This window comes from Aethalodelphis obliquidens, unplaced genomic scaffold, assembly GCF_003676395.1.
Source record: "Aethalodelphis obliquidens isolate GAN/ISIS:26980383/991018 unplaced genomic scaffold, ASM367639v1 scaffold128, whole genome shotgun sequence".
NCBI lineage: Eukaryota > Metazoa > Chordata > Mammalia > Artiodactyla > Delphinidae > Aethalodelphis > Aethalodelphis obliquidens.
The window spans coordinates 21,142-34,840 of NW_020838072.1; the positions used below are offsets into that span (position 1 = coordinate 21,142).

Genomic DNA, 13,699 nt, shown 5'->3' on the forward strand with positions numbered 1-13,699 from the left:
GGGATAAACCTACAATCAAGATTAGTCTACCCAGCAAGGATCTCATTCAGATTCGATGGAAAAATTAAAATGTTTACAGACAAGCAAAAGCTAAGAGAATTCAGCACCACCAAACCAGCTTTACAACAAATGCTAAATGAACTTCTCTAGGCAGGAAACACAAGAGAAGGAAAAGACCTACAATAACAAACCCAAAACAATTAAGAAAATGGTAATAGGAACATACCTATCAATAATTACCTCAAATGTAAATGGATTAAATGCTTCCACCCAAAGACATAGACTGGATGAATGGATACAAAAATAAGGCCTGTATATATGCTGACTACAAGTGACCCCTTTCAGACCTTGGGACACATACAGACTGAAAGTGAGGGGATGGAAAAAGATATTCCATGCAAATAGAAATCAAAAAAAGCTGTAGTAGCAATTCTCATATCAGACCTAGGGACACTTGAAAATGGGATGGAATCTAGCAGTAGTTTTGCAGACATTACTACACTGGCGGAGGAAATTCACCTTCCGCAGCTCTTTAATTCTTTGAAAGATCTTGATCAATCCAAAAGTCCCAACATGATCAAAGCCAAAGACACCAGAGCCATTAAGGTGAATCAGGTGCAGCAAAAGCCAAGTGTCATAAAGGTTCCCTCTGCTCAACCAGGAAGAACAAACATAAAGCCTCTGAGCCTATCAGTGGTGCTCCCAAGGCCAAAATCCAGCCAAAGAATCCAGAGTGCCTGCTAGGGGGAGAAGTGCTTCTATGCCATGCTGCAGTCAGGGACAGCGCTCCTGTGACCACGGCCAAGCATTCCAAAGGCAAACCTCAGAAAGCTGCATCCAGAAAGATCAGCAATACTCAGAGCCACGGGCAGGAAAGGACCACAAGGACAAGAGGAAGAAAGAAGGCTGAAGAGAATAAGCAGTCAGGGAACAAAGTCAAGGCAGAAGAGAAGCCAACAATTCCCCAGACGAAGCGAAGGAAGCAGCAAACTGAGCTTATCCAAGAGAGCTTTAAAAAGCCTCGAACCTCCCTAGGCATGTGCAGGCTGGGGTCTGTGAAGGTTCTTCATGCACTGGGGGAGAAGAATGATAAGAAAACTGGGCTCTCTTCCTGTCGGGTCTTGGGAAATTCAAGCAACCCTAAACACCCCCAGCTATCCAGCCATGGAGGCATACCCCACCTGAGGGTAAGAGTCCTGAGAAAACTCAAGTCGAAGCCCAGAAACCAGACAGCAGTGCTGAAAAAGAGTGTCCCTCTCCATCCCAGTATGATCTGCCGCCTCCTGGGAAGGTCAAGTTGATACCTCTGCCATTTTCTGCCTGGGACAAGCCTCAATCTCGACCTGCTCCTCGGAGGCCACAGTCTCTGTCCTCTCATTGGCCTGCTCTGGCTGACTGTGCCCAGCCTGCTTCTACTAACTCAGCTCAACCTCCTGCAGTGAGTTCATCCCAGCCAGCTCCTGCCTCTTTGCCAGTTCCTGCCAAACCATCTCAGCCAACTATGACTAACCAACCCAAACGGGTTGGACCGACCATACGCAGCCTAGTGTCCCTCAGTCTGCTGCTCCTAGGCCTGCACCCTATGGAACTTCATCTTGCACTTCTCTCTAGCGGGAGCCTGTTCCCCCTGCTGTGACTAAGCGCCAGTCCCCACCCAAGCTCCAAACCCCATTTCTACTCCAAGACTTCAGCGAGCAACCAGTTCCATGGAAGGAACCCAATGTTCCTGAGCCAGTAATGTCAAAGCCCATCGAACACGAGCAGAGGCCAGAGCGGGAGGCCATGAAGAGACGGGCTCAACAACAACATGAGAATGCTGCCAAATACACCTCTTTGGGGAAAGTGCAATTTTTCATTGAGAGGGAAAAAGAAATGGAAATTGCTGACTACTACGGATATGTAAAGTAAGAGCTGCTAGGAGTGTTGGTGCCACCTTGGGGACCAGCTGCTCTTCCATATACAGATAAGACAGGTATAAATTTCTCTATTTATTTTGATATATTTTAACACAATAAAACTGAATAAATAAATGTAATAGAATTAATAGGTGAGTAATAAAACTTTTGAATATTGAGATGCTGCTAATTGTGGCGTGATTTTTGTTTTTTGATGGGGTTGGAATCAAATTCTGCATGAGAAAGGGAGGACTGAAAGTTGGATGGGAGAATGAAGGAAATAGGTAAAAACTGAGGAAAGAGAAAGGAAGTTTGTCCAGGGCTAGGAAGGCCAAAAGACATTTATGGATTTATGAAAGGAAGCAGGAGTGGGGATGAAATGGAAGAAGTAAAAAGCATGGTCAGTGGTCAGGGGTGAAAGAACAAAATTTGAGTAGAGTTTAAGATGACAGAAGGTGAGTCTAGGTTCACTAGGAGAAATAAAAAAACTCTCTTGGGGAGGTTGGCCTTAAGTCTCACAACCACCAGATAGGTATTTAAGAAAACAGGAGGTTCAGGACACATCTCTGAAAGGTTTGAGTTGCCTTATCCAGGTGTGATTATAGTGGGGGAATAGGAAATCTACCAGAGAGGTGGCTAGGGCTCAGAGTTATCCTAGGGGCAGCTGACGACAGGGGCAGAGCCAAGGGAACTTTTGCATCAGGAGGCCCACGAGTAGGCCCTGGTATGTAAATCACCATGTACTCCACACCTAAGCACCAGGGCAGCTAATGCACTATTCAGTTAATCCTGGCAACGACAGGCAAGGCCAGTATTCCTGTGCCACTTCACTTAGAGAGGTGCAGCAAAGGGCTGAGGTCACATCGCATGTGGAGGTACAAGGCCTCAACTGCAGGCCCAAATGCCTCCGAAGTCCTCAGTATCTGCAAGTACCCGCAGGCGGCCAACCTGGCTTTCAGAGCACAGCATCCTGAGGTTACTGGTGGATGAGATCAGACTTCTGGAGAGGCCTAAATATTATCTTGAGGGGCTTCCTCCATTGACCAGGGTGCGTGCCGCCTTCTGTAAACATCACCATCAACTGAAACGCACAAGAAAAATCCGACGGAAGCGTCCACTCTCACGGGTGAGAGCGGTGGGGGCACGCACACAGGGCAGCCGCTCCAACAGCCACAGGACCCAGGAGCCCAGCGGTTCACGGGCTCCCTGGGAGGCCTCGTGGGGCAGGTCGAGGGAGTGAGGATGGGAGAGAGCGGCAGGGGTGGGCGTCAAAAGGAATGCAGTGGGGAGAAGGGAGAGATGGAGACAGTGGATAGTGACCACGGGAAAACTGGCAATTTTCATTTTCAAAATTAAGTTTTTGAGATGTCATTCACATGCCATAACATTCACCTTCTGAAACTGCAAATTCAGTGTCATTTTGTACATTCATAAGCCTATGCAACCATCACCATCATTTAACCCACCACGTTTTCATCACGCCACAAAGAAGCCCCCGTAACCATCAGCAGGCCCTCTTCATCCCCTCCTCCTTCAGTCCCTGCAACCATTAATTTCCTTTCTGTCGCTATGGTTTTGCCTTTTCTGGATATTTCATGACATAATACAAATGGGACCACTGTGTGTGGCTTCTTTCACTTAGCGTAATGTTTTCAAGTTCATCCATGTCGTAGCATGTGTCAGTACTTCATTCCTTTTTATGACTGTATAATATTTCACATAAAACCACATTTAAAAATCCATTCATCCATTGATGGGCATTTGGGTTTTTTACACTAATAATCTCCATTTATTGACAGTTTATTCTGTGCCAGGCAGCACCAGGCTAAGTTACTGACCTTATTTCACAGATAAAGAGGCTTGGAGAGTGTGAAGAGTTTGCCCAAGATTAAGAGCTAGCAACTGGGGGAACTGGGGTTTGAACTCAGGCGAACTTCAGAGGTAATAAATTCACATGACAGAACATTAGAAAAGGTCCACAAGGGTATTCAACGAAAAGTCACCCTTTTCCCCACGTGCCCCAGCCACACATTTCCCTCCTCAGAGACATCTGCTTTTGCCGTGCTGTGGATCCTTCCAGAGAACTATTTATACCTCAACGTGTATGTATCACAATTTATTGACTAATCTGTCCCACTGATTTGAAATGTCACTTTTATGGTATAACAGATTCTTATACGTATTTATATTACTCTTTTCAGAGCTGTCCTGACTGTTTTTTGCCTATCTTTTATGTTTTCCATTTCTCTAAAATCCTTTTTATCTTGAAAAAACTTTTTCCTTTTCCTGTTTTTTCTCTTAAGACATTATGTTCATTCACTTGTATAATTTTATTTAAATTATTTACTTTTGGCGGTGTCGGGTATTAGTTGCAGCACGTGGGCTCTTCGTTGCAGTGCGTGGGCTCTTCCTCGTGGCTCGTGGGCTCTCTAGTTGTGATGCGTGGGCTCCACAGCACGTGGGCTCAGTAGTTTCGGCGGGTGGGCTTAGTTGGCCTGAGGCATGGGGGATCTCAGTTCCTCAACCAGGGATCGAACATGCATACCCAGCATTGGAAGGCAGATTTTTTTTTTTTTTTTTTGCGTTACGCGGGCCTCTCACTGTTGTGGCCTCTCCCATTGCGGAGCAACAGGCTCCGGACGCACAGGTTCAGCAGACATGGCTCACGGGTACAGCCGCTCCGCGGCATGTGGGATCTTCCCAGACCGGGGCACGAACCCATGTCCCCTGCATCAGCAGGCGGACTCTCAACCACTGTGCCACCAGGGAAGCCTTGGAAGGCATATTCTTAACCACTGGACAACCAGGGAAGTCCTCACTCTTGTATTATTTTAAATTTAGTCCTCATTTCTGAATTTTTTTTCTTTTATTTTGAATTCTGTCCTGAGTTCTATCATCTTACCTAATTCTGGTTTATGCTGTTAGTTCATCTTTTTTTTATTATGGTAAAATATACATAAAACAAAATTTAGTATTTCAACCATTTTCAAGTATATAATTCAGTGACATTATATACATTCACAATGCTGTGCGAACATCACCACTATCCAAATTAAAAATAATTATGTCTAAAGATTGAGCAGGACCTCAGAAAGATGGAGGCAGCAGCATAGTTTCTGAATCTCTCCAAACCCTTTCATGGAAGATCAACTAAAACCAAACACCCATAGGTGGTAGTTATCAGCATTTACCATTTGCAGGACTGTTTCACCATCCCAAACAGAAACTCTAGAGCCATTAAACAGTAACTTCCCATTCCCTCCTCGATCCATGTTCTTTCATCTTTTCCATTGTTTTTCCTAACATCTTTTAGCCCACTTTGAAATAATAGGTTACAGTTTTGATCTGTTTTGTGGACCTGTCTTTACCAACTTGATTTTATTGTCTGAAGAGATGCTATTCTGCTCCTCATTCTCTTTTTTCTTACACTACCTCTGTAAGGGATTTGATCCTAATCCTTTTATTGATTTTTGGATGAAAAAAGTTTTAAAGCACTTTGAAAAGGAGGTGTAAGGCCATGTGGAAACGTGTTCCTCATGGCTGTTTCATCAATGCTTCACTTATACTGTTTTGAAATAACTCTTTTCCAGGAGGCATAAACCAGTGGGCTTTATCATTGGACAGAGTGCAGGGAAACGACCCCACAAAAGCTGATCACCTTAGCAAAAATGATTTAGTTATGATTTCACCCAAGATTGGTCACAACCAGCCTGGGAAACTCAATGAACCAGAGACAAGGTATAATGTCATCTTTCCTTCTCTCTGCCTCAGCTCTCAAGGATTGGTCACCTACATGTTATTCGTAATTATTAGTTGGTTTCTGTTCATAATTACTATCAGAAGACACAGCACTTATGGGCCTAATTACACTGCCCAGCTACGCACCATTCTTCTTCATTTTGGCTTCCTGTCCACCAGCAGGAACCTGATTTATTTTGTTCTCCCCTCACCACAGCCCAGTAATTTTTGTGAATGACTCTCAGTCTCACCAGAATCTGTATCTCTCACTCTGCCCCAACATCCCACCCCATCATTCGCTCCCTGAAGTGTACTCTAGAAATTTAGGTAAACTGGATATTTTAACACTATTCACCATCTCTTATGAAACCAGAAGAAGAGCAGCTCTCTTATGAAACGACGGAGAACTTGTAAGGATAAAACACCAGTCTGCAGGAGAAAGGGAAGAAGAGAATGATGGAAATAGTTTCCGGAAAACTATTTTTACATTGTGTTTTGTTTGTTCCTGGTAAATAAATTGAAATCTTCTAAACATTAAAAGAAAATCTAAACCACTAAATTCAATAATACAGGAACATAACTTTTAAAAAAAATTTCTTTGGCTGCGCAGCATGTGGGATCTCAGCTCCCCAACTAGGGATTGAACCCACGCCTGCTGCATTGGAAATGCAGAGTCTTAACCACTGGACCACGAGGGAAGTCCTAGGAATATAACTTTTAGAGGAGAAGTTATAAACCCCTTGGTTATATGAACTGGAGATTTTTGTAAGAAGTCATATATTTTAAATGACTTGGAGCTTTAAAGAAAGGAAGGAAGGAAGGAAGGAAGGAAGGAAGAAAAAGGGACTTCCTTGGTGGTGCAGTGGATATAATATCAAAAATAAAGTAATTAATTAAATAAATTTAAAAGAAAAAAATCTCTGAAATCCACTCTCTAATTATTCAGGCTGTTATATCTCGCTATTTCCAGATACAACCCTTTCAAAACTTTTGGTAAAAGGTTATCTTATGTCAGAGCAAATGAATTACAAACTTTTCTCTTTGTCCAAAATTTGAGAAATTCCCCTACACTTCTACCTTCAAATTTTATAAAAACGGAAAAGTAGTGACAACCCTTATACTTACATCCAATTGCATCATCTGGCCACATGCCTTCTACAGCAATCAAATATCTACAAAACAACAAAACGCGAATCATTTGTAAATGAAAAGAAAATCAAGGTTTTGCAAAAAAGGTCCAATTTCGCTTTACAAATATAGATATAAAAATCCTAAGAGAATATCAGCACATCTAATCAATAATTATTAAAGAATGATATACACCAGGACCACAAAAAGGCGTTATTTCAAGGATGCAAGGGTAACAAAACTTTAGAAAATCTATTAATATAATTATTTACATTAATACAACAACTTAATTAATAAAAGAAAGAGAATAAAATACAGGACCAAACTGGCAGATGTTAAAAAGTTATCTGATAACATGCAACAGTCAGTCTGGGTGAAAATGCTCTGTACGCTAAAAACAGGAGACTTAATATGACAGAGTATTCATCAAGAACCAACAAATAACTAAAGACAAATCAGGACAAATATTAACATCATATCTAAAAAACCCTATCTAACCAACCATAGGAGCCAGAGACTTAGGAATCACCATCACTGACAGCTATTTCTCCCTCGCCCTCATCCTCAACCCACCACCAGTGCTAACAAGGATACTGCCTACATACTTCTAGAATCTGTCCACATCTTTCCACCAAAATGACCACCATACCCTGGTCCAAGCCACCATTATGCCCAATTTCTACAAAAGTCTCCTAACTTGTTTCCTCACTTCCACTCTTTCTCCCTGCAGTCTATTCTCCACTCGGTAGCAAAAGCGATAGGTTGAAAATGCAATTGGGTATGTTGCACACACTCACCTTCAACAGAAAAAGTTCAATGGTTTTCTATTAAAGTCTGAAACCTTAAACATAAGCCTGCACAATCGAGCTCCTGCCCACACTTGTAGCTCCATTATAACCACATGCTCCCCCAACAGCCCCACCTTCCTGGCCAGTTCCTCCAACACACCATATGCTTTCCTCTTATAGGGTCTTTTGCTATTCCTTATGCTCAGAAATCTCTCTACAGTGTCCCTATCTGCTTAATACCTACTCATCCTTCAGATATCAGCTGAAACATCCCTAAATAAACCTTCTCTAATCTCCAATCCTCCCTAAAATATGCTCTCATGGAACCATGTTCCTCTCCTTGGCACTTGTCAGAGATATAATTCTACATGCAGTGTATGATTCTTGAATATCTATTCCCTCTCTGGACTGTTAGAATTCACAAAGGGCAGGTCAAGTCTCTTTACTCACAAAATGTCACGTCTTTTTGCTAGCACCCAGCACAGTGCTTAAACATAACACATGCTCAATAAGTATTTCCTGCATGAACAACCATAAATTGGTACAGTGTAGCAACATCCATAAAAAGCATAAGTGCATCAACTCTTTGATGCAGAAGTCCCATTCTGAGTGAAGTTAACTGAGACAAAGCATATATATTCAAAGGTGTTCACACAGCAAGGTTCATTACTTTGACGTTTTATAATATCAAAAACTTCGGACTTTTATATGTTCATCAGTGAGCAAAGGAACAATGCAACCTTAAAAAAATAAACAAATGGGACCTAATGAAACTTAAAAGCTTTTGCACAGCAAATGAAAGAAAACCCTCAGAATGGGAGAAAATATTTGCAAACGAATCAACAGACAAAGGATAATAAAATATATAAATCTCCAAAATATATAAATAAGTCATGCAGCTCATTATTAAAAAAACAAACAACCCAATCAAAAAATGAGCAGAAGACCTAAACAGACATTTCTCCAAAGAAGACATACAGATGGACACAGGGCACATGAAAAACTGTTCAATATCACTAATCATCACTCAACATCCTGCTGCACTTGATTCTATTATCATAATTAACCCACTTAGAGTCACTACATTTTTGTCTTCCTAGATAACTGTAAGTTGCTACTGAACAAAGACTTCTACTCACCTCTGTATCCCCGTGCCCTAACAACAAACCTATAAGGCTCTCGGTGTTTACTGAAACAATTTATTTTCTGAGTCTCTACCAATTCTAGGGAGTGCATAGTATAGTCTCCTCCTCATTATCAGTGAGCCTGGCACCTGTGGGAGGGCCTTACAGCAGAGGAAAGTCACCAATGGATCATAACTAAGGTCCTGAGACTGCAATGGCAGACAGCATGGCGAAGTTGGCCCACTGCATGCAGAAGACCCGCAGAGGAGTCAGCATATGCAATGGACTACACTTGGTATAACATGTGAACAATCAAGGTTTACAAACGTGTTCTCATGCACTTGTAAGGATCTTCTAGCCCACGTGGAACAGACAGAACACACACAAAGGAGCCTGGAGGAAGTGAGTAGGCCAGCAGCTGCGCCCTAACATCTTAAGAGGTAACATTTCTGTGACTACAGTTTACACAAATCAGATAATTTGCCTCCTTTCTAGACACCCTGGTTATCACAGGCAAGGCCAAGTCTCTCAAGTTTTAAAGCTAAATTACAGGGAAGATCTGTGAATAGGGCTGAAGATACTTAAGAGCTAGTACCTGCATTAAGCAAGCAGGTTATAGAATGAAAATTTATCTTGAAATTCCAGTCTCTCCCTCTCTCTCTCACCTCCTATCTCCTATCTTCCCACCTCCATCTCTATTCCTTCTCCCCTACTCCCTGTTTTATGTATATATGTGCATCCTTTTATATATACACGGAATATTTACCGTCTGTTAGATTTATTTAATAAAGTGCACACTCCTCAGGCTAAATTTAGAAAGAGGACAAAATGAACACTTTCTCATGAGGGTCAGTGGCGTTCCAAAGACAAAAGATTCCTCAGTCTTAAAACATGGCAAATACCATGTTCCTTCTGATAGTTAGATGCTAGAAAAAGGCAAGTGGATCCTTAAAATTCACACGCTATTAAGACCTACTATCAACAGAGTAGATCTTAAAGCAGAAACAAGAAAACACCAGCCTTTTAAGTTCTTCCTGTCTGAAGATAAGAATAAGAGGTGGTAGTGTTCTTCCTCACTTGCACCCGAAGTGTAAAAGCGGCAAAAATATCTTAAACACATATATGATGAGGAAGCCGCTCTTCTGGTCCACTCTGTTTTGTTTTGCTTCTAGGGATCTGTCTCACTGTGAACCTTTGCTTTTGGTTTTCTCTTTTATATACGCTAAGACCCTGAGAGTCTTAACCTCTTCTTCCACCTCTCAACCAATAAATAGGACAAAAGAACATTTTCATTTTTTATGTATTTTTCCATTCAAATTTTTAAAAAAGAGATAAGTAAGCTATTTCAGTTGATATTTCTCACAAAAATCACTTTCCAAATTAAATTGTCTGTGACCATAAACAGGAAAAACACCGTACTCTATTAGCACCATCTGACATTTCCACCTTAATGTTACCAAACACAACAGGCCTATTGTCAGAACTATCAAAAATGTTAAAAATCCCCAACCCAACTCAAAATGCATACCAAAGTTCACGTAAAGGAAAAAAAAACAAAAACAACTCACCGTTATCTTTATGTTCTTTCAGAAACCCTTTAACAGCACACTGGTATTTAAAACTAGTGTCGTCATCTGGCACCTGATGCCCAATTGTACAAATTTTTAAATAAGGAATAGTTTCTGGTAAGTCCTGTAAGGCAAAACCATGAAAATATGTATAATAATATATATTTCCCTTTGTAGGGAAAGAATAAAAAATTAGAGAAGGCAGAATATAAACCAGGAGATTACATTAAACTTAGTATGTCAGTCATTCTGATAAGAGCCATTTTTTTCCAAAGCTGCTTTAACCAGTAATTATCACTTGATTTTCATTGAAACTGCAGAATGGACAGTTACTAGGCATGCAAAAGGAAAAGCAAATCTATGTGAATGAATGCACATGTAACTCAAAATGATATCAACAGTTCTACCTACATTTATGTTCTATCTTACATTTCAAGGGCCATAAAGCGGCTGTGATTTAAGGAGAAGAGTAGAATAGAGTCAGAAGAACTTGGATTCGAATTAGGAAATAGAGGCAATTTCAGGCATTGTTGAAAACTGGTATCCTTGGGGTGGGAGAAAGTAGACTATCAATAGAAGACAGAAAAGGATAAGTGAAAATTCTCTAGTTCTGAATTTAAATGGGAAGTAGCAGTATGAACCTATGACCTATTTTAAAAATATTAAAAACAAACATACATATTTCCTAGCTCTGACCACTGAAAAAGTCTAGAAACAACTGATGTCATTTCAAAAGGACTCAGGAGTCACTGAGAAGCTCCAACTGGCCAAAGATAGGGCCTCAGTTAGAATAATAACTGTAACGGAGTCCACGGTGATATGAATAAATAAATTTTACAGAACTGGTCACCACTGGAGGATATTTGTGAATCAACTCATTATATTGAAAACTGTTAAATAAAAGAAGAGAATCATGCCTCTACAACTGGGCAACCAAACAGTTGATGAGGGGACTCTTCTGATAGAAATATACCCAGCTATTAAGTGAAAAAAAGAACAACAGAATTAACCATTTTTTGAAGCCTCAACTGAATTAATGGACGTAGGTGTGAATCATCATTGATTACTAATATCACAGAAAGAGACAATTATATGTCTACATAGAAGAACACATCATCACCTATGAAACTGTCTTGCCAAAACAAAACATGCAAGCTTCATTCTGATCAACTACCAATTTACAGGAAATAAAAGGATTGAAGAATATGTTAACAACACATGGAATGTAATCATCAAACTCTAGATGGGACAAATTACCTGGTTTCTTTAAAAATAAAATTCAAGGAGGAAAAAAGAAGTGAGAGAGACATGGAGGGAGAACCTAGAGATTAAATAAGACTTCAGAGACCTAACAATCAACGGCAAAGTGTGGACCTTATTTGCATCTAATTCAAAATTCTTAAAAATAATTTTTTATGACATTTAGGAGACAACTGCAAATTTGAGCACTCACTGGGTATTTAATATTAAAAAATGATATTAAGGAATAAAAGTCCTATATTTTAAAAATACATACCAAAAATATATGGGTGGGGCTTCCCTGGTGGTGCAGTGGTTAAGAATCTGCCTGCCAATGCAGGGGACACGGGTTCGAGCCCTGGTATGGGAAGATCCCGCATGCCGCGGAGCAACTAGGCCCGTGAGCCACAGCTACTGAATCTGAGCGTCCGGAGCCTGTGCTCCACAACAGAGAGGCCGCGATAGTGAGAGGCCCGTGCACCGTGATGAAGAGCGGCCCCCGCTTGCCGCAACTAGAGGAAGCCCTCGCACAGAAATGAAGACCCAACACAGGCAAAACGTAATAATAATTAATTTTTAAAAAATGTATAGGTGTAATTACAGGTTGTCTCAGAGCTGCTTCAAGATAATATGGCTGGACGGAGGGGAAGATGGCGGAAGAGTAAGACGCGGAGATCACTTTCTTCCCCACAGATACACCAGAAATACATCTACATGTGGAGCAACTCCTACGGAACACCTACTGAATGCTGGCAGAAGACCTCAGACCTCCCAAAAGGCAAGAACCCCCCCCCGCCACGTACCTCGGTAGGGCAAAAGAAAAAAAGAAAAAACAGAGATAAAAGAATAGGGACGGCACCTGCACCAGTGGGAGGGAGCTGTGAAGGAGGAAAGATTTCCACACACTAGGAAGCCCCTTCGCGGGCGGAGACTGCGGGAGGTGGAGGGGGGTGCTTCGAAGCCACGGAGGAGAGTGCAGCAACAGGGGATGCGGAGGGCAAAGCGGGGAGATTCCTGCACAGAGGATCGGTGCCGACCAGCACTCACCAGCCCGAGAGGCTTGTCTGCTCACCCGCTGGGGCGGGCGGGGCTGCAAGCTGAGGCTCAGGCTTTGGTCGGAGCGCAGGGAGAGGACGGGGTTGGCGGCGTGAACACAGCCTGAAGGGGTTAGTGCACCAAGGCTAGCCGGGAGGGAGTCCGGGAAAAGGTCTGGAGCTCCCGAAGAGGCAAGAGACTTTTTCTTCCCTCTTTGTTTCCTGGTGCGCGAGGAGAGGGGTTTAAGAGCACTGCTTAAAGGAGCCCCAGAGACGGGCGCGAGATGCGGCTAAAAGCGTGGACCCCAGAGACGGGCACAAGCCGTGGCTAAAAGCGTGGACCCCAGAGACGGTTGCGAGCCGCAGCTAAAAGCGTGGACCCCAGAGATGGGCGCGAGCCGCGGCTAAAAGCGCGGACCCCAGAGACGGGCGGGAGACTCTAAGGCTGCTTCTGCCGCCACCAACGGGCCTGTGTGCGAGCACAGGTCAGTATCCACACCCCTCTTCCTGGGAGCCTGTGCAGCCCGCCCCTGCCAGGTTCCCGGGATCCAGGGACAACTCCCCCGGGAGAATGCAAGGTGGGCCCCAGGCTGGTGTAACGTCACGCCGGCCTCTGCCGCCACAGGCTCATCCCGCACTCCGCGCCCCTCCCTCTCCCCGGCCTGAGTGAGCCAGAGCCCCCAGATCAGCGGCTCCTTTAACCCCGTCCTGTCTGAGCAAAGAACAGACGCCCTCCAGCGACCTACACGCAGAGGCATGGCCAAATCCAAAGCTGAGCCCCTGGGAGCTGTGAGAACAAAGAAGACAAAGGGAAATCTCTCCCAACAGCCTCAGAAGCAGTGCATTAAAGCTCCACAATCAACTTGATGTACCCTGCATATGTGGAATACATGAATAGACAACGAATCATCCCAAATTGAGGAGGAGGACGTTGAGAGCAAGATTTATGATTTTTTCCCCTTTTCCTCTTTTTGTGAGTGTGTAGTTGTATGCTTCTGTGTGAGATTTTGTCTGTATAGCTTTGCTTCCACCATTTGTCCTAGGGTTCTATCTGTCCGTTTTTTAAAAAAATTTTTTCTTAATAATTATTTTTAATAACTTTATTTTACTTTACCTTCTTTCTTTCTTTCTTTCTTTCCTTTCTTTCTTTCTTTCTTTCTTTCTTTCTTTCTTTCTTTCTTTCTT

General features: G+C 42.6%; 1 protein-coding gene and 1 pseudogene across 1 annotated transcript in view; both read left to right on the forward strand.

The window, feature by feature from the left end:
* Nucleotides 1–435: 435 nt before the first annotated feature.
* On the forward strand, nucleotides 436–2,026 carry LOC113616004 (uncharacterized protein C2orf78-like; annotated as a pseudogene).
* Nucleotides 2,027–8,899: 6,873 nt separating this feature from the next.
* LOC113615974 (putative ALMS1-like protein) overlaps nucleotides 8,900–13,699 on the forward strand; it is a 28,046-nt gene continuing 23,246 nt past the window's right edge. Inside the window, exon 1 of the mRNA XM_027099068.1 lies at nucleotides 8,900–8,968. Coding sequence (XP_026954869.1) covers nucleotides 8,900–8,968 — 69 coding nt within the window. The remainder of the gene's footprint in view (nucleotides 8,969–13,699) is intronic.